This window comes from Octopus bimaculoides, chromosome 2, assembly GCF_046866305.1.
Source record: "Octopus bimaculoides isolate indiv1 chromosome 2, ASM4686630v1, whole genome shotgun sequence".
NCBI lineage: Eukaryota > Metazoa > Mollusca > Cephalopoda > Octopoda > Octopodidae > Octopus > Octopus bimaculoides.
Window position 1 is genome coordinate 157,505,561 of NC_142929.1, and position 21,783 is coordinate 157,527,343.

Below are 21,783 nucleotides of genomic sequence, written 5' to 3' on the forward strand. Positions count from 1 at the left end.
CCAGCAAGGAGTCATATTGTTTTAAAAGAAAATGCTTAGTTCTAGATGAAGCAGACTTGTGATTAAAGGCCTTCAAGCCATGACCATCAAGTTTGTCCAGACAGTTTATCTTGGAAAACATTACCAAGTGTTTTTCCTTTTTAAAGACAGTGTGATTCGAGAGATTTGGCTATTTCTAGCAAAGTCAGTAATAACATTAGCTTGAAGAGAAAATGTTTCAACTTTTAATTATAAATCATGAATTGATAGGATTGTTTAGGGACTGCTTTTTCAGAGCTGTTTAAACTGATTGAATAAATCTACAATCAAAAGCACCCAGGGGACTCTTTTATCCATTGGGAATCTATTTTTTTTGGTAGATTGGGCAACCACACAAAAACTTCCTCAACACAGCAACTGTACTGGATTTCTTTACATCAGCAGACTTTAATTTTCAACTAGATAAACTGTAATTTAAAAGACATTATGACTATTCAAATCCATGAACGCAATATTAACTTTTGAAATATATTTCTCAGAAGAGGATTACTCAAGTGATAGAATCCATTTTCTGGTCCATGGGTGTCTTTAGTAGAATTCACTGTTGCAAGTTACCAGGATTCACTATATTGGAGGCCTTTGTAAAAGATCATAAGCACTGTCCTTCTTCCATTAGCCACAAAAAGGAAGCATAAATAATTAGTTTTTTTAATGGTAAGGTTTCAAACTCTTCTTAGCCCATCTAATTGCAATGTAATTACAACAGGACCAACATCATAAAATTCCTTAATTCAATATGTTCATGTTAATCTGTTACCTATTTTAGCCTCGTTAATCACATCTATGTCCAATTAGATGTTAGCCTACTTACTAAAATTTTGACACAATTCAATAGTTTAACTTTAGTGCAAGGAAGGGGAGGAAAAATGTCAAAGCATTAAATGTAAAAATGTTCAAAATAAAGATATAACAATTAAATATTTAAATGTGTATCTTTTCTTTTGTTAAAACATATCAATCATAATTTCCTTCCTATATCAACTGAATTATTTGCGCTTGTATTGCCATAGAATGAGACCAGTAGCCTGATCAGTCCTAGGCAAAAGTAGGAACGATACAACTTCTGTTGGATCATGAATACTGAACAAATGAACAAGATGGATTTAAAAAAAAAAAAAAAAAGACAACACGATGTAAACAAACAATGTTACTAAAAGTGCATTGATAGAATTTTCGGTACTGAAAGGATACCCAAAATTAAATGAAACACACAGACTGTTTTATAGGAAGAGTTAACTAAAGGAACATAAAAAGGACAATATTGTAAGCATTCTTATTTATTTCATCAGGTTTCAGATAGCTTTAATATAGAGAATTCAAAGAGTTTGTTGTTGACTTTCTTAACTTGTTTCAATTCATCTTTCAGTTTCTTAATCAGTTCCGTTTTCTCATATTCGTTCATATCACTGTGTCCTTCTTCATAAGGAATATCCAAACTTGTTCCGGTATTCTTTACGGCTCTATTGTATGCAACAATTACATCACCGTTTTCTTCGGTGTAAGGTTCAAATATGCAAGATTGTGGTTGATTTTTCAAGAGGACAGTTCCAACAGTTTCACCTTCTTCGTCGACAGACTGAAGGTTTCGTTTCAGCTGGCCAAGTAGCCGCGTCGGTTTGTAGTTAGGGTTCAACATAGCTGGTGTGACAGGGCTAATCAAAACGTTGGTGACAGCACCTTTGTGAGGTAAGGTTCGTATACACTGGCCACTACTGATGTCCCAAATTTTAACGTTGCAGTCATCGGAACCAGAAATTAATTTGTCGCCCTCTTTTGACATTGCCAAACATGTAACTTGCTGATCGTGTCCATTAAAAGCAGTAACTCGTTTTATCATAGCTGTATCACTCGCCACATGTCTCTGTCGGCTATTTGTGTTTTCAAAGAGATCCACCGTATAGATATGTCCATTTTTAGCTCCTGCGAATAAACAACTATCTGCAGCATCCATTACAACCGACGATATCCCCACTGGGAAGACGAAGTCACATAACAACTGACCCGAACATAAATCCCACATTTTACATGTTTGGTCAAGGGAAGCTGTTACGATTCGCGATCGAAGTCCTCCGGCACCAACGTGTATGTCAGTAATTGCCAATGAATGATCTTTCCATGTAAACAGAGGCTCAGGTTTCAAGCAGGCATCTTTCCAAATGCGTACGACATCAGTTAATGACCATACCACTACTAAATTATCTTCGCCTCCACTAACAAATGTGATATTATCAACAAACTTGACACATGTAATATTTTGATAGTGTTTTTGAACAATGGCTAATAGATCACCAGAACTGACCTGCCAAACATAGATCTTTTCTTCGATTCCAGCCACGCAGAAGCAACCATCCGGTGAAACAGCAAGGGAAGATATTTTTTTCGGAAATACAACTTTGCTCTGCATCTGTTCCCGCCTTTGTAATGTCCACACGTGTAACACAGACCGGGCATTATTAGCAGCTAAAAGATATTCGCCAGCAATCAAAGCCAAGCCTCTAGAGGTTGTGCTACCTCCCTTGTAGTAAGACAAACTGGTTCCTGAATGGAAATCCCACATACAAACATTCCAATGTTCTCCTGAAGTGTCTGTTGTAAACAGAACCTCATTACTTTTCTTTGTCGTCGCCATTTTCAAATTATAATGCAATGTTACATTAGTTATCTCCCTTAGCTACTTTACGGAAAATACCGAAGTTAACTCGGCTTTTTAATCCAATAAAGAGTATTGCAGACGGAACCTATACAAGGTCGTTCGACTCAGCAGAAATAACAGTCAAACCACACTTTACTTTCTTAAAAAAGGAACGACACATTGGGCAATATGTTCTGAATAAAAGATGTAAGAGTTACTGCTGGAACACTTGAGAGTAAGGGATGACTGGCGCAGGGTGGTAGTAAACAACAATAAGTATTTTATTCCTCAGTGATATACAACTTTTATTTTTTATTTTTGTGTAATTATACAGAAATTATAAATTTTAACAAATTTAACAGTGTTTACATATATCTTTAACACTAATTATTAGAAATCTATAAAGGACCGGCAAAGTCCCAATTAGTCTTTAAATGATGCAAGCATTCGGTAATGGGCTCACTATCATCTCGTAGAATGACCATTTTTGCATCTTTTTCCTTAAAGTTTTCGCAATTAAGCACCCTCCTTTCATCCAAACCATCCTAATTTATGGATTTTTAAAAATAATTAATTAATAGCAAAACTTAAAATGTTCAGTGATATGAAAGTATAGAGTAACTTAGGTGGGAGGATGATATTTAATTGTGGTTATAATAGTCACTGTTAGCAAAGTGTATAATTTTTTGTCTATATAAAAATCTATACATTGGAACCCATGGTTGACAATGTATTCCAAGCTGTTGTTCTCTGTTTATGGAAGTTTCATTATTAACTATTCAGTGATTAGAATGAAATAACATTTTAAAATCTGAAGGTAAGTGAAATGAAATGAACCTGAGGGTATGCTTGTGGTAATGCCAAAACAAAAAAATTTAAACGTTTCAAGAACAGCATTAAAAAAAAAATTTATGCGCACACACACATTACGAAATCCTGGCTATAATTACAGCAATGAATTCATGTGATGTGTTGTTGGAGGGAGAAAACGGGAGTGAGAACAGCAGAAAAGACTGCTATAGTTTGTTTCGTTAAATAGAGAATAGAGGAGTCGTACTTCCCCACAAGCCCTGAAACACCTATTTGGTATTTAGTATCTACTAAACCCGAAGTTGGAGACATGGAACCTAAGCATTTATGCATTCAAATAAGTTAACATGGTCTTCGTCATTAAATTAAATCTATTTTCCTTAAATTAGGATGTCTTTTCTATGGTATGTGTGTGTTTGCCAAAATTTATGGGGAAATCGATTATTAGATTAAAATAACGAAAGTAAACATGCAAATGACAGAACCCATGGTGTATAGTTGCAGTAGGGATTTGAAACCTAACTGCTAGATCATGAGTGAACCACCACGATTTCATGTGATCAGTCTGTAAGTTGACCAATCAGTGTAAGGCTGTGGTGTGATAAGGTTTTCTCAAATGTTCTAAAATTCGACTTCTTGTCCCCAATAAAAATTGTATTTGGCTCTCAATCAGTGTTGAAGGCAGCTGATTGACTCATGCCTCCATCCACTCTTGCCATGCAGATGACCAATGACCACTGACACCACAAGTGGCCTCAGAGGTTTGTGCAGATGGCTGTATTTTTGGACTGACTGCTTTCTATATTTTTAGAACAGTTTTTCTCTCCTTTTATTTGGTAATTATTGATATTGTTCATTGTAATTTGCCAACGTGAAATGTTTTTATGTCCAGCAATAAATATTACAGCTAAATGTTCATGAGTTTGTTTCAGTTATTATTTAAGCAGCCAACATGTCTTCATTGACCGGCTCAGCATTTTCCATTCTGAGATTCCAGACAGTTAAAATAGTTATTCTCTCTCCATCTGCAACTTTTAGAGATAACATCTTTCTCTTTCTCTCTGCCACTAGCAGACAACTAACATGTTGCAATGGCAAACCTCATTGTAGCCTTATACCATTACCTTTCTCCTTTCACACAGTAGTAAATCCCTACCAGAGGTTCTCCATTAACTAATATTTGTATTTACTTCTAAATCGTAGCAGTTCTGATCAACTTTATAATTGTTGAATAATATTTATAATGAGTATAAATTATTTTGCATCAGTTTCTCTCAGTTATGCAACATGCAGCTTTTCTTCAAATGCAACCTTTTCTCTATGCCACAATTTACTGGTTACAATTGGTGACCTCTAACATGTTACATCATAATCATTACAAGTGGAGACCTCTACTAATTGCATTCAACCGTTACTTAATAGTGAAGTCCTACATCCATATATTCTTGTGAACTAGGTCATCAGCATACAAGAGTTCCCACTAACAGCCTGTATTAAACTCCTCTGTTATGGTTTGGAGAACAATAATTATCAAAAGGGAGCTAAAAATTAAGTTCCGATGGACATCCACCTGCACACTATATACCTTGTTGGACTCATAGCCATTTATCTTTTTGCTGACATTATCTTTGTATATAACTTGCATGGCTCATAGAAACCAGTTGTCTACATCTGGTTTTCTTAGTGATTACAAGAGTACAGAGTGCAGTGGCCCTATCAAAGGCCTTCATCATGTGGATAAATGCTCAGTATAGTGGCTTGCGTTTAACTAAAAATTCACCTGAAAATCTGGGAGAATTCAAAAATCTTCTTCATATTCACCAACACTCTCTAAAGGGGACTCTCCACTCTTGCAACAATTTATATTATTGGCACACATTATGGAAACCAGTACCACTAATGATCTAACTGGATATTTAAGTTGTTTATCATTGGTTGAAACATGCTGATTCACATCCTCACAATAACTGTTCAGGTAGATTATTTTGATGAAAAGTTCTAAGACAAAAGACAAAATTCCAAACCTTATCAAAGAATTTGAACTGCCACTAGCACTCCACACATATTACAACTGAAAGAGGTTGTGGTATATTTTGTTTGCAAGCTGTATTCTAATGAATCTTGCATGGATGATTCCAATGTTGAACTTCTGAGAATGAAAATGTTTTGTTACAAAATCAGGAATGTGCTGAGTATACCCCAATGACTGATATCTATGAAGAGCATTTCAAAAGAATTGTTATTCAAGCAAGTATTAGAATTTGAGAGTGAATGACACCTGTGGAAGGCTTCTGCAATTGTGGTGGAAAAGAGAAGAAATTAGTTCTAGTTTGAATGATACTACCATTAGCAAAAGATGTCAATCTTGAAATAAAATGCTCCTGTTCAAACATGTTCATTGTGCAAGTGCAACAATGTAAAATTGAGATGTGCATCATTTAACGTCTTGTGCAAGTGGAAATGTATGGAGAAATGACAATTTCTAAGCTAACAGGCATTGATTAATATTTGTATGTTAATCACAAATATTAAAACACTTTCTACAAATTAATGTGGCTCTTTTTCAAATTTGGGCTGTTTGAAATCTGATTTGAAGGTGTGGTCTTTATAACTCATGTTAATAATATAAACTTCTGTTTAATTTTAAAGCATTTCTGTATTTTATTGCTAAAATAACCTGATGTTAAAGGATTTATTCTCATCTCATAAACACCACATTATTTAATTAAAAAAAATGTAAATATAATTGCAAATTTTTATTTGAAAATAAATGGCACTAAATAGGTTCAGATTGGACCATCGACTTGAATGTTAAAGTTGTTTGAGTATTGTCATTCATCTCCAGGTTCCACATGTCCCCTTTTGGGCTGATCATTCTCTAATCAGGCTGATGTTGTAATTTAGACCTCTTTTAATGTAATACCAACATCTTTTGCATTAATTTGAAATGATTGATGGCTAGGACATTCCACTAAGAACTATTTGATGCACCCACCTACTCCTGGGCCCAATAAACTTTGATACCACTAATTCACCTCTGGGCCCAATACACTTTGACCATTGAACCAAATCTCCCTCAAATTATACTCATTTTAGAAAAGAAGGTAACATTTGATAATTTAGTCCCAAATGTATTGTTTATGGGAAAAAAAGACAAGATGGTCAGTACTGGAATGTCTTTGACTGTAGGCCACCTCAGTCAGGACTGATATAGGGCTAAATAGAACAATTATTTATCTATCTTCCTAGGTTCTGTAATATGTACAAACATTCATTTGTGAACTTGAATTTCTTTATATTTCTGCCTCTACATTTTCACTTAACCCTCAATCAGATGCAACAATTATCTCAGTAATCTTAATCTATGAATTGATGAGAAACTATTAAAGACTGTCAACATAAATCAATATTTTAATCCATCATCCAGTTTAACATTACTGGTCCTTAAGTAATTTTTATGGTGTTTTCCAACCTCTTTTGTCCTATGCCTCACTTTGATTTAAAAACAAAGCAAAACAAGAGAGTACCCCTCCGTGAACAAAGTTAGCATGTGTGTGTTTGTGTGTATAAATATTCTGATTATATGTCTGTGCACACGTTTGAATGTGGTGTGTGCCAGAGGGTTTGCAAATCCAATGGGGGTCTTAAAAGACATGTTAGGATCCACAATGAGCAGAACTTACCTGCAGGTATTGGTAGTACAAATCAGAGGTGCAATCTGTGTGGGTGTTTTTTCAAAACATTGTCTGGTTTAAAAAGCCACATCAGACACCATGAAAGGGCTAAGGTGTAGGTGCAGGAGGTGGTCAAACTCTGTAAGGAGTAGACAACCACCATATATATATATATATATATATATATATATATATATATACGAAAGAAATTTTAATTAGAATTTTATTGCAAGTTTAATCACTTGTTACTTACATCCAATTCTCTAGTTATCCATAACCACCATAATATTGTCACACCTTACCTTTACCTTGAGAAACACTAACAGTATCAGACAAAATGCCTGCAGTATTTATCTTTAAGTTCAAATCTCACCAATGCTGACTTTGCTTTTCAGTCTTATCTAATCTATAACAACAAAAAGGCTTGAAAGGACTGGAAGAAAGTGGGTAGCAGAGAACAATAGAACATACCTGAAAGAGAAGCTAGACATCAAATATACCTTGCAAGGGAAGAAGCAGAAAACAGTGGTTGGTGCATTAAAGGAGACAAGAAAGGATGCCCTTCAGACTAGTTGAAGACAATACAGCCTCTGAAGTGCTGGTTCCACAATAAAATGCTCTTAGACTCTTTAAAGTGGTTTGTAAACTTCTGTTCACATCCAGTCATAGAAATCATAATGGAATGTATGAGTGAGACATGGTTTTCTTACTTGTCTAGTTGGGCAGTAATTTTGAACAAGAAATCACCCATACCAGCAAAGGAACTGGCTGTAAATGATGATGATAATGTTATATATGTATGTGCTTGTGTAGGCTTCTGAATTTGATACACTGTTTCAGATTTTATATTGACTGTAAAAAATGAGATTCAGTGACAATAATACATCAATTATAAAAGTGAAATAAGTTATAAATAAACACCCAAAAGAGTTAGTTCAGGTTCTGAAGATCACAGGTTTGCTCCATTAGGGCTGACCAGGGTTAAGCAACAATTAGCATTCTACCCATCCACTGCACACTAGCTCCATCAGTCAGAGGTCAACACTAACTTGATAAGCCAGTTTCTTTTAAACTTAAAGATATATGCTATAATAATTTCTTGGTGGTTTATGAAAGGGGATTATTTCACAAGGGTTTTGTATTGCTGGAATTAATTTAACCAAAATTATTGAATTATTACTCTTTAACTCTTTTCTCTGTACCAGTTGAAATCATTTCAAAAATTTTTTATTTGAATGAAAAAAAAAAAAAATCAAAAACAATAAAAATAAAAGAGAAATTCAAATCAAATGAAAATGTTAAATAAAATTTAATAAAAAAAATTTTTAAAGCATTTTTGTATATAATACTATTTTTTAAAATTTTCCCTGAGAAATTTTGGCCAACTCAGAGGCCATTCATATTCATTTGGTACAATACCATCACATTTGGATTCAAAAAATGAGAAAAGTGGAAACCAAATTTTCGTTCTTTTGGAGTCTCTTTGCATTAAAGCACGGTTGTTGGCTAATGTGTGATAGTAGAGAAAGAGACGGGTAGTGATGTAAAAAGCAATAAAGACATCAATTGAATAGTGTTCATGGGCTGCAAGGATGAAAAAGATGCCGAAAAGATTCAAGACCCAGGTGATAGTATGGATGTAGTAAAACCGCTGCCGGGATGTATCTGTAATAAACAAAGAACAACAACATTATTATCACATGAAAGTGGTGTGGGAAACAGTCGTCTTCTGAACAGGTTTTCAACAAGGATGAAGCAAGTAAATATATATTTTGACAGCCTGTAGACATGATACACTTTCTGTTCTTTTCCTCCTCAATATCTAACAGGGAAATATAGAGAGGGTGAGAGTGTGTGATGTGTATGTTTGCTAGTATACTTTTTTATTATTTTACTATCATCATCATTTAATGTCTGTCGTTCATGCTGGTATGGGTTGGACGGTTTGACCAGGGCTGGCAAGCTGAAAGCTGAATCATTGCACCAGACTCCAGTCTGATTTGGCATGGTTTCTAAGGCTGAATGCCCTTCCTAATCCCAATCACTCCAAGAGTGTAATGAGTGCTTTTACGTGCCACCAGCATGGGTGCCATTTGTGTGACACCAGTGTCTGCCACAACTGTGAATTTACTTGGCTTGATATGTTGTGCTTGAGAAGAAGACCTAATGCCAAAGGTCTTGGTCATTCATCATTACCTCCATAAGGCCCAACACTTGAAAGGAGCTTTTCACATGCTACTGGTATCAGCCACTTTGCCTCTATGAGGTCCAGTGCTTGAAAGGTGCTTTTTATGTGCCAGCGACATGGGTGCCAGTTCTTCTCAAGCAATGATTTCCCTTGGCTTGACAGGTCTTCGCAAACAATATGATTTCCCTTGGCTTGATGGGTCTTCGCAAGCAATATGATTTCACTTGGCTTGATGGATCTTCTCAAGCATGTATTTTTAATATCCTTTGAATATAATTTTATTATTTGGTATGGAGTACCTAACCACATCTGGTGACACAGTAGTATACTATGTTGCAATGTACCATTTGGAGATCAATGGTGTAAGACATTAACAAATTACGCTGGATTAGGGAAAATAAATTGCATCAACAAATAACAGAATTTTAAGTCCCTCTTACCATGTCATTATCATCATCATTTAACGTCTACTTTCCATGATGGCATGGATTGGATGGTTTGACAGGAACCGGTCAAGTAGAAGACTGCACTAGACTTCTGTGTCTGTTTTGGCATGGATTTTATGGTTGGATGCCCTTCCTAACATTAACCACCCAGCAGAGTGGGCTGAGTGCTTTTTACGTGGCACAAGCACAGGTGAGGTCAATTTTGGAATGGTTTTTACAGCTGGATGTCCCTCTAAATGCCAACAACTTTATAGTGTGGACTGAATACTTTTTAGATGGCACCAGCACTGGATGACAAAGTAGGGTTTTACATTTTATAAGTTTCATAAGTATAGTATGGTTGAATGGTTCAGGAGTCTACTTTGCAATCAGGAGGTCTGTTTTAATACCACAGCATAGCATCTTGGGCAGGTGTCCTGTACTACAGCCTCAGGTCAACCCATATTTTGTGAGTAAAATTGGGCAGACAAAAACTGGATAGAAACCTGTCAGACAAATTGTACAAATGGTACAGGTCTTGTCACATTGGTTCTGCCCGAGAATTACATTTGAGGTACACATGCCAGTGGAATACTTGACCATTTATATGCTAATTCAGTGAGTTTGGTAGTTTAGTTTAATGAACAACTGAACATACCAACATCATCATAATCATTTAACATCCATTTTCCATGCTGGCATGGGTTGGATGGTTTGATTGGAGCTGGTAAGGCCAGGGGCCACATCAGTCTTCATTGTCTGTTCTGGCATGGTTTCTATGGGTGGATGCCCTTTCTAATGCCAACCACTCCACAGAGTTTAAAATTCTGACTGAGATCCATTTTTAATTTAAAGGATATATAATCAAACATCTTTTAAACAAGCATCCAAACCACTCTTAAATCACATCCTACTGAGCCCAGGTCTAAAACATCCAATTATAGGGATGCTGGATTGTAGTTGACCTGAGCTGGAGGAATGACAATATAAATGATGAAATGAGAATTTGTAGAGTACTTACATTCAGAGATGAAAAAATTTAGCATTGTGATGCAAACTGTATGGCCACTGAACATATAATCACCACATGTACGTACACCTTGGAGTGTCATACCAAATCCAGTAGCAATTTCTAAAGTACGTGTCAACTTTGCCCAGATATCATTGTCCTGTACCAAGTAAAGAAATAAGTCTACATATTTACAATGTATAATCAAAATAGTTAAGTTAGTCTTAACTGTATTAAGTATATACAGTTAGTAATAAGAAGCTAATTATAAATATTAAACAATATCAGTTAAGGACTAATATCATTTTAATTATTCCAGTGAGTACAGATGACAAACCCAGATATATTTCAATCCTATTAGACAACCTCAATGAAGTACAGATTTCCCTGTGCATGTCAAAATAGCGATGAAAGAAAAATAAGCACTAATACAATATTGTACACTAGTTGGCATACAAAATTATTAGTAATATTTTTTAGAGAATAAATAACTCAGAGATTCTGTTTGCATGAAAAGTAATGATTAAGTTAGTTCTAATATATCTAATGAAATTAAAAAGCGAATTGGACATAATTATGAAGAGAGGGAAAAAACAATATTAGTCAATGAGTAATACAGGCTGCAACAGGTATTTATAAACACAAGCTATAAATGTACCAAAGCTTAATTTGTCTTCTTTTTTTTCAGATGTACCAACAGTTTCAGCATGATAGATTTCAATCTGACATATTGTGCTCATATTCTAGCTACCAACCACAGAGAATGAGATATTAGCTTCTTGAATGTAGCTGAGTCCTTTGAATTTGAGATTGGGTAAGAGCCAGGAATCTCTGGCAATGATGTATTAACTGTGACAAGAGAAAGATACATTCTCAGTTGTCAGGATGGCTGATCTCATACAACAAGTCCAAGACATCATCAATGACAATCCCAGCAGGTTAATGAAAGCCATTACCAAGTAACTCAAGGTGGCAATGTCCAATATCAGATGTATGGTACATAAAGACATCAGGTACTTGTCCTACATGATAAGGAAACAACAGTTTCACATTCATCAAGAATCAGGAGAACTGCCTGATCATGTGACTCCAACATCACATGGTCAGCTAACTCACAGGATTTGAATCCCTGATTGCTACTGCTACATCAGAAGTGTTGTTGGAGGTTAGGTTAGGACTACTGCTGTGGGTGTGATGGATGAGAACCACCTAATCTTGTTTTGCATCAGAACTGAGGAGGGTTTCATTGAACAGCTCCTTTGACAAATCTAAATGAATGTCCCTATTTTGTGGGAGTATGTTACTTTTACTGACTGGTGTTTTATTTTCCTTCAATTTTTATTTGTTCATGGTTGCCTGGTGCATCCTCTATGTCTATATATGTGGGGTCAGAATTTGACAGTATTTTGTGGAACTAATTCAGATATCTACAATTCAGCAGAGCATGCAAGGTCTTTGGAAATACAGACCATTTCATAACACCAAAATTTATATTTTCTGTATTGCTGCATGATACAAAATCATGGACAAATCTGTAGTGATTTAGATATTTTGGAAGTCTTTCAAATGAAATGAATCACAGAAGGATTACAGATTAAATTAACCATCTCAAGAATGATTACATTTGACAAACTAGTTTTTTCAGTTGATCATTTCTGATTTTATATGGAAACAGAAGTTATGCAGTTGCAAAAAGTCATGAGAATAAACACCCACCAAAATCCTAGAGATGAGGCGAGATTAAAGAAACTATTTTTCTAAGCTATAACCTTTCTAGTTCTGGTGGTGTAATAAAATGTAAAGCGGTTAGTGTTAGGAAGGTCATCAAGTGTAAAAATCATGCCATTAAAGGAAAGAATAAATTTGGCAGACAAGCAGGCATGGATTCCAGAAGACCCAATGCAAGCAACCCATCTAAAAGAAAAGCAATTCTAAATAAAAATACTGATTCATACCAGAGAGGACTCTTTTGTTGTACAGCAGACATCCTCTTTAGTTTCACTAGCATAATAAACTGCATAAAGTCTGCATTGTAAAATGGTTGTTGGTAATTGAAAGTACATCTAACTTGCGCAAGCATGGAAAAGTGGACGTTAAAAGGACAATGATGTTCTAACCATAACTATTCCAAAAAAAAAAGTGACATGTACAACAAAGATAGTTGTGTGTATCTGTTTACTGTGTGTGCCAGATGACAAAAGCTATGTGACAAGTAGCAAGATGCTAAGAGACACAATCAGCTCATGCCAACATGAAATATTTGTCAAGATTTTTCAGTATTAAATGTAAATTCCAATAAAAATTAGCTGTCTTACTCCTAATTATGTACAGAGTATATGAGAGTATTCCAGCTAGAAACCATTATTTTTTAAAGTATGGGTAAATAATGTTCTTTCCAAAAGGCCTGATCTAAAGATGAGGTTAGTTTGAAAAATCAGACTTATTGAAAACCCCTCATTTTGGATATTTACACATTTAATTAAAATGGATAAATAGGAAACTAAAAATGATATTTTTGCCTTAAAGAGTAACCTTTTCTCTCTCCACTATTTTTCCTAGTATGTTAGAATGGGAAATGAAGACAGCTAAATCTATAGGTGTCGAGTTAAGAAGCTTGCTTCATAATTACATGGTTCTCAGTTTGATTCCACTATATGACACTTTGGGCAAATGTCTTGTGTCCACTCAAATCTTGTGAGTGAAACTGGGTAAATAGAAATTATGCAGAAGCCTGTTGAATGGACTGTACCAGTTCTTTGGTGCTAGACTTAATCCATTGCTCAGTTTAACACCACCACTAGCTCTTGGATGCCTTTACTGGATCTGTCCACTCTGTTGCAAATATTCAGATCAGGTGTCCAGTCTGAGGATAACTAGACATCTTCAAGTGTTGCTGCTTTCTACTGCAGCAATCAATGAATCATGATTTCTCCTTCCCATTCCCTCCAACTGGCTTTTGAGGTCTTGCAAAATATGGTCCCTGTCATGAAAAAAAAAAGGAAAGCAAAACAAGAATTAAAAAAAAATAACTGAGGAACTTGGACAGGTTAATTAAAGAATTCTAAGTGAGGACTCAAAATATACCTTAGCTTCACACTGCAGGTGTACTCCAGGCACAGATAGTGATGTAATAAGCATTGTAACACAGCGTAACAAGAATACAGTACCCATCAGGGAAAACATTCTTCGCATTAAAATAAACCTGAAAAAGAAATAAAAAACCTAATAAAAATCAAGTGAACTGAGCAATCAATGATTAAGCAAAACCAACTTCCATAAATACTTTCTCCATATGGTCTGTACTCTTACATTGTTGTTTAATCTCTTGTCAGCACCAATCAACAAGATCTATCATCAAAAGCATTCCAGCTGTGATCATCTCATCTCTTTGTATATAAAAGACTACATTGTGTTATGTAACCTTCTTTATTTAAGATAGTAGTGTATGATTTGAGGGATTTAGTTGCTATTTCTAGTGTGATCACTATGGGTTCCCTCACTGGCTTGTATGGTACCAGTGTTTGTGTGTGCAGTGTAGTAAATAGATAAGTCTGCTTTGCAGTCAAAATTCTAAGTTGTAACCTATGTAGGTGATGGTGGAAAAGGGTTTTCTCATTTAACATTGGGTTGATCCTAGCCTCTTAACTGAAAATGAATAAACAATAACTGTGTGGAAGCCTACCAGCCAGACTGTATTTATGAATTAAAGTCCTAGCCTTGTCATAAATTCTGCATGAGGTTAAAGGTACAAGTATCAGTAAAATTCTGAAATTTGCAGTCATACATAAGAGAGTAAAGTTTTTGCATGTTAGGTACCATAAAATAACAACTGAGATAAAGGGGTTTGAGGTGTGTATTAAAAACTGATGAGTGTGTGTGTGTACATATCGTTTCATTCAATGTCCATATTTCATGCTAGCATGGGTTGGACGTTTGACAGGATTTGAAGTGGCAGAAGGCTGTACTGGCTCCAATGTCTGTTTTTGGCAAGGTTTCTATGGATCGATGCCCTCCATAATGTCACCCACTTTACAGAGTATACTGATGTATTGAGTGCTTCTGTTGTGGCACCAGCACAAAAGAGGTTACCAAGTAACAGGCAAGACAAGATTCCTGTAATAGAGTAAGGGGTTCAGTATCAAGGGAAGTGGATTTGTGCCAGGTGTTGAGAGGCTAAAGTATGACAGAGGAGATACATAGTTACATCAGCAAGAAAAGAGGAAAGAATGGCGAAAAGATGTCAGGGCATAGCCTCATGGTATAAGAAGGAGAATAAAAAGAGAATAGGGAGTAAGAATAGAGGGTGATGAGAGTGTGAAAGAAAAGTGACAGACTGTAAAGATGAGGACAGAAATGAATGCTGTGAATGATGAACATGGATGGAGGTGCAGACGATGGTGAATCTCAGTTTGGGGGAATGTGAGGAAAATAGGAATGGATTAGTGAAAAGAAGATAGGTGGAATAAAAAAAAAAAAAACGAGAAGTGTTGGTGGAGAGCAATAGTATAATAAAACTAAAACGAGAAGTGTTGGTGGAGAGCAATAGTATAATAAAACTAGGTAAATGAGAAATAAGGAGATTATGTAAAATATGGGTGAAAGAGAAGTTGAAGAGACAAAGGTCAGAGGCATGCAGGACTGGATATTGAATAATAACAGAGATGGGGCATTGATGGCAGATACGAGATGGTGCTCAGTGGAAATAAAGTGGTAAGGGATGTTGTTAGGAGAATGGGATGATTGGTAAGGGAAGTGGTTCCAAAGAGAAGGACAACTGGCAGAATGAAAAAGTGGAATGGAGTATGTGCACTTCAGGTCTCATATAATTACAGCAACTAAGGAAATAGTGCCATGGCTAGAAGATTAATGAAGGATGAGTGTTATGAAGATGATTTTCAGGAAAGGTACAAATTGGGTGTAGGGGTATAGATGTGCACACATAAAAAAATCAATTTTAAAACAAGGATTATATATATGTGTGTGTGTGTGTGTGTAAAGTAGCAGCACATCAAATGATGGTTACATATGAGGGGAGAGAGGAGAGAGTGAATGATATTAAATATATTGGCTTCAAATTTTGGCATAAGGCCAGTAATTTTAGGGGAGAGGGTAAGTCAATTACATTGATCCCAATCCTCGACTGGTACTTATTTTATTGAGGATGAAAGGCAAAGTCGACCTCAGTGGAATTTGAACTTGGACGAAATGGCGCTAATAATTCTGTCAGCTCGCCACTCAAGTGATATTAAATATATTGAAATGAAAATTAATTAAAATATGGAGTTATCTCCCCTTATGTGACATATCAATAAACAAAGATTATTATTGTTAAAAGAAATAATTATACTGATATATCTAAAAATTGAGCTTTATTTAGTTTTCCATTTAGTCATTATGAGCATCTCTATATTTTGCAGAGTTTCTACAGTAAAAATTAGTTAGGTACTATGTACAATACAATTAACATTTGTTTTTCTGCATCAAAACGTCAATTACCAAATGGATTTTGTGCAGAAACAGTGATGTCAAATCACTAATACCAAATTGCTTGTGGAAAAATGTCCATAACCATGAAAACAGAGATGGTGATAATGATGATATGGAGGGTACTATAGCAGTGTAAATGAAAATATACAAAATAAATGGGTGCAAGTATGTACTTGTGTTTGAGAAGTTCACTTTCCAATCAGGTTAAACTGTATTATGTGGTACCTTTGACAAAGGTCTTCTACAATAATACTGAAAACATCTACACTTGGTGAGTAAAATTAGGAGGATGGTCAGTGTGTGGCAGTCTGTAAAATAGATTGTATATGTTCTTCTGTGGTAGACTTCATCTATCTCTAGGTTAAACACTATCATCTAGTCTTTGTATGCTTTTAATAGAGTCCATTCAGTTGCAGTCACAGTGGACAACAATTCAGTCAGAGAATTACTCAATATTTTGATGTGCTAATCACAACTATTGCAACCTATGTGTTGTAGCTTTCCCTTCTTTTATACCAATCTTCAGTTTTCTATCATAAAATCAAGGAGACTACAGTACAATAAAGGAGTGAAATCATTACAAATGTAGTTGTATATATTCGAGGTACTGACTTTACAAACCATCAAGTCATTTCAATGTTTTTCCAATGTCTCATTGAAGATCAAAATATGTTTATAATCAACAATTTACATGATACTTATATAGGAAAAATAAAACATGCACAAAAAATATACTACCTTAAGGAAAGTTCTAGATTAAAAAAACCCAAACAACTGCACCAATAAATCTACTAATAATGCAGATTATTCTTATGCAATGGATCAACTGCATTTATAAGGGTCTTCAACTACTTCATTTTAATTGTATTTTAATCCTTGAAAGTCTTTTATGGGCCAATGATTAGATCTGGAGTGAGAGCATAAACCAGTTGAAAAAAATTGACTCCTGGATAGGATACCAGAGTTTGAAAAATTTAAATTTTTCATGCTCTAAAATTATGAGTTAAAATTAGTAAAAGCTGAACATTAAGAGTATAAATGAGCTTCTGGTTAAGCATGTCTAACTCAGCTTTTCTATTTCATCTTTCTGGGATCCATAAAGTAAAAGTACATCTCCAGAAGTGTGGGTTGGAACTGTTGGGGCATTGCACAAAATGTTTAACAACATCTGTTCAGCTTTCAGCATTGAGTGCCTAGGGAAGTGTGGTGACCTTGTCTGTATTAAACCAACAGGACAGTATTTTGTAAAAAAAACAAAACAAAATGCTTGAAAGACATGTAACTTTTGTATTCTTACATGAAAGTTTCATGACAAGAACACAGTTTTTATTAAGTAATTCATCAGGTGATGTTCACAAACTGATAGCTCAAAAAGGAATATTGAGCATATATGTAACCAAAATAGTTAATCATTTATTACCATCAAAGCAAGGCAGTTGAATGATAGAAAAGATAGAATACCAGCCAAAATGCTACTATAGTATTTGTTTTAGTCCCTTGTTATAATTTCATTCACATCTCAGACGGTTTATAGGAATACCAAATTGGCACTAGTACTTGTTTAGTTTATTTATTGACTTCTGGAAAGATGCGTGAAAGTTGATCTCAAAAAGTAAAGGGTCATTTCTAAATGCTGTAGGCATTTAGTTTGACACTCTTTTGTCTCTCTCAGCCTGAGCATGAATCCTGATGTCAACTTTGCCTTTGTTTCTTTCAAGGAGTTGACAAAACAAGTAATAAATATTTAGTGAAGTTGATTTCAATTAACTACACCCTCACTCCCACTATAAGTCTGTAGCCGAGTACTAATATCAAAAATAGAATTTTGTCTTTTACTCTCTCATGTTAAAAACAGACTGGTTGTATTTGACAGTGAACTTAATTAATAAAAAAAAAAAGCTGAATGGAAATAATTATTCAATGAGAAAGAAAATCGTTAGTCTTTTACTTATACTGTTTTGATTTGTTCAACATGTACAGGAGAAATCTTCAGACATATTTTGATTTTGCTATACCTTTTTGGGGAATCTCTAAACATTCATATGTAAAAAAAAAACAATTATTATAGAAGACACTAGCTGACAGAGTCCACAAAAGTAGAAAGGAAACTTAAATCACATGGTCCTCAAGCTGACTTCTTAACCACATAACTATATCTCTACTACATGCATACATACATAAATTGCAGCTGAAATGGCAAAATGGACATAGATTTAAGATAATAAAGGCTTTTACTGACAGTGTTAAAAGAAAGCTGAGGTAGTAGCACTTACCTGTGTTTGTGGAAGAAAAGAACAGCACACCACATACTGACAAGGATTATTCCAATCATTTCACAGACTTCAAAGGCCCATGGAACATAAGGCATATTATCCAGAAATATATCAGGAAGAGGAGGATATTTACGCATATCAGGAACTCGTTCATGGACAATGACCATCACAAATGACGTAATTAGAAAGACGGTGAATATATAGAAAAAACTTAAAACTGTTTTCCAAATTTCTGGATCAAGATGTTGTGACTGAGCTCCTGACACTTCATCACAATCTTCAAACAATGATGTATCAGACTGGCTTTCTACAGGACTAGGCAGATTCCGTCGGCGTACAGTCATTCTGCTGCTGTCCACCTTACGGACATAGGAATGGTTGCAATTTGTTAAAGAGTTACCTGCAGTTACTTGTAAGTGTTGTACATGCAGCATAAGGCGTTTAATATCACCAAGGACTGGAATTGCTATTGGTTCCTGCTTCAGGTCATTCTCACTGAGTGTTAACAGCACCTGCCCATCAATGCGATGAGTCTCGGTCAGTAGATACACATACTCACCAAAGCCATTTTGTGTAAGCCAGTCTGCTACTTGGACACAATTCCATTTAGCAACATCCATCTCTCTTAAATATTCATCTAAAAACCATAGAAAGATAATATTAATAATAATAATAATAATAGTTTCAAATTTTAGTATAAGGCCAGCAATTTCAGGGGAGGGGATAAATTGATTACATTGACACCAGTACTCAATTGGTACTTACTTTATCAACCCCAAAAAGACAAAAGGCAAAGCTAAGCATTTTGTCTGGTGTGCTCACCACCTTAATAATAATAATCCTTTCTACTAAAGGCACAAGGCCTGAAATTTTTGGGGGAGGGTCTAGTTAATTGTATTGACCCCAGTATGCAACTGGTACTTATTTCACCGACCCTGAAAGGATGAAAGGCAAAGTTGTTCTCGGCAGAATTTGAACTAAGAAGATAAAGATGGACAAAATGCTGCTGTTTTGCCTGGCTTGCTAACATTTCTGCCAGCTTGCTACCTTAATAACAATAATGGTTTCAAATTCTAACACAAGGCCACCAGTTTCTGAGGGGAGGGGGCTAATTGATTACATCAACCCCAGCACTTGACTGGTACTTATTTTACCAATCTGAGAAGAGTGAAAGGTAAAGTCGATCATGATAGAATTTGAACTCAGAACATAAAGATGGATAAAATGCTGCTAAGAATTTTGCCCAGTGTGCTCATGATTCTGCTAGCTTGCCACTTTCATAACAACAACAACAACAGTAACAATAACAACAACAATCATAAGGTTTTCAAATTTTGGCACAAGGCCAGAAATTTCGGAGGAGGGGGTTTGACGGCAGATACAACAAAACAGAATGACTAAAATGATACCAGAAACATCAAAAACCTACATAAAGTAAATCTAATGTAGCATACAAACAAGTCTTCATTTCCAAAAGACAATACTGTACACACCTCAGGTGTGAGAGCCTAGTAGTGTGAATGTACACCAAGTAATATGATCGAAACTCACATGAAATCGATGAAAACATGACAATAAAGAGAAACAATCCAGGCGCATGCAGTAAATAAATTGTTAACAAAAGACCTCAAATGTAAAAATATTTTTACAAAAAATACTTACTTACAAATTTTTACATATATATATATTTACTTACAAATATATATATCTTAATATATAAAATGCTAAGTCATGTGTAGAGTTTTGGTTGGCTTCCCTCTTCTGTCAAGCTGGAAGGAAAAAGCAGTAGCTGTGATAGGTGAAAGAGAGAGAGAGAGAGAGAGAGAGAGAGAAAAATAAAGTGTTATAAAGACAGGTAGATTAGATAGATAAATAGATAAGTGAGAGACTGATGGAGATGGTCAGTAGTTTGTGATGCAAGCAGTAATTAAACTTTGGAAGAGGTGGTTAAAAAAGAGTTAAAGTGAAACAGATAGTGTAAGAGAGAAGATGGAAACATATAAAGTTCAGCAATAAGGAGGTGAAATTAGAGGTGATGTTGGGAAATGAAAAGAATGGTAGAATGCTCCCATGCTGGTGGCATGTAAAAAGCACCATACGAGCGTGATCATTGCCAGCATTGCCTTATTGGCACATGTGCCGGTGACATGTGAAAAACAACATTCGAGCGTGGTCGTTGCCAGTGCCGCCTGACTGGCCCTCGTGACGGTGGCACATAAAAGCACCCACTACACTCTTAGAGTGGTTGGCGTTAGGAAGGGCATTCAGCTGTAGAAACTTTGCCAGATCAGATTGAGCCTGGTGCAGCCTCTGGCTCACCAGTCCTTAGTCAAACCGTCCAACCCATGCCAGCATGGAAAGCGGACATTGAACAACGATGATGATTATATATATATTCAGGCTCAGGAGTGACTGTGAGGTAAGAAGTTTGCTTCCCAACCACATGATTCTGGTTTCAGTCCCACTGCGTAACACCTTGGGCAAGTGTCTATTATAGCCTCGGGCCAACCAAAGCCTTGTGAATGGATTTGGTAGACAGAAACTGAAAGAAGCCATCATATATATATATATATATATATATATATATATATATATATATATATATAAGAAAATGAAGAATAAAGCAGAATGCTAAACTGGAAGCATATTTTAATAAAGATTTCTAACCGGCTTTCATTGTGAAGCAAATTTTCAAGAAGGAGAATGAAAATGTTTTTTACAAAGAAGTACAAAATGAAGAAAATAATATATAGAAAAATAAATATACCAATACATTATATTGTCTTTGAGCTTTTGAAGTTCAATGGTAGTTCATGTATATAATGGTTGGAAAAATAAGGATGCATGAGAATTGAGAGTTGTGTTAGGTTTAAAAAAAGGGTTAAAAGTTTGTGTTAAGCAGGAAGTGTGGTGTCAAAACAGGAAGTGTGTGTAAGGGGAGACAAATGTTTTTAGTTGGAGTTATGAACTCTTTTTCAACAGGACATAAACTTCCTGTTGAAAAAGAGTTCATAACTCCAACTAAAAACATTTGTCTCCCCTTACACACACTTCCTGTTTTGACACCACACTTCCTGCTTAACACAAACTTTTAACCCTTTTTTTAAACCTAACACAACTCTCAATTCTCATGCATCCTTATTTTTCCAACCATTATATACATGAACTACCATTGAACTTCAAAAGCTCAAAGACAATATAATGTATTGGTATATATATTTTTTTATATAATATTTTCTTCATTTT

General features: G+C 35.3%; 2 protein-coding genes across 6 annotated transcripts in view; both read right to left on the bottom strand.

Annotated features, from left to right (window-relative positions):
* Positions 1–1,298: 1,298 nt before the first annotated feature.
* Positions 1,299–4,988, bottom strand: LOC106877059 (WD repeat-containing protein 18). The gene has a single exon (XM_014925849.3). It carries the CDS (start codon positions 2,666–2,668, stop codon positions 1,325–1,327), a length of 1,344 nt encoding a protein of 447 aa, XP_014781335.1. The 5' UTR covers positions 2,669–4,988; the 3' UTR covers positions 1,299–1,324.
* A 3,459-nt stretch (positions 4,989–8,447) lies between these two features.
* Positions 8,448–21,783, bottom strand: part of LOC106877052 (sphingomyelin synthase-related protein 1) — a 46,413-nt gene continuing 33,077 nt past the window's right edge. For 3 of the 5 annotated variants that reach the window (XM_014925839.3, XM_014925840.2, XM_014925841.3), the window contains 5 exons: positions 20,200–20,306; positions 18,538–19,174; positions 13,862–13,979; positions 10,790–10,937; positions 8,448–8,820 (listed from right to left, as the gene is read on the bottom strand). In XM_014925839.3, the coding sequence (XP_014781325.1) occupies positions 8,504–8,820; positions 10,790–10,937; positions 13,862–13,979; positions 18,538–19,157 (1,203 nt within the window). In that variant the 5' untranslated portion in view covers positions 19,158–19,174; positions 20,200–20,306 and the 3' untranslated portion in view covers positions 8,448–8,503. The remainder of the gene's footprint in view (positions 8,821–10,789; positions 10,938–13,861; positions 13,980–18,537; positions 19,175–20,199; positions 20,307–21,783) is intronic. The other 2 variants (XM_014925838.3, XM_014925842.3) reach the window with 1 other exon arrangement.

Coding starts and splice junctions, on each gene's coding strand:
- LOC106877059 (XM_014925849.3), bottom strand. CDS start 2,668: ATGGCGACGACAAAGAAAAGTAATGAGGTTCTGTTTACAACAGACACT.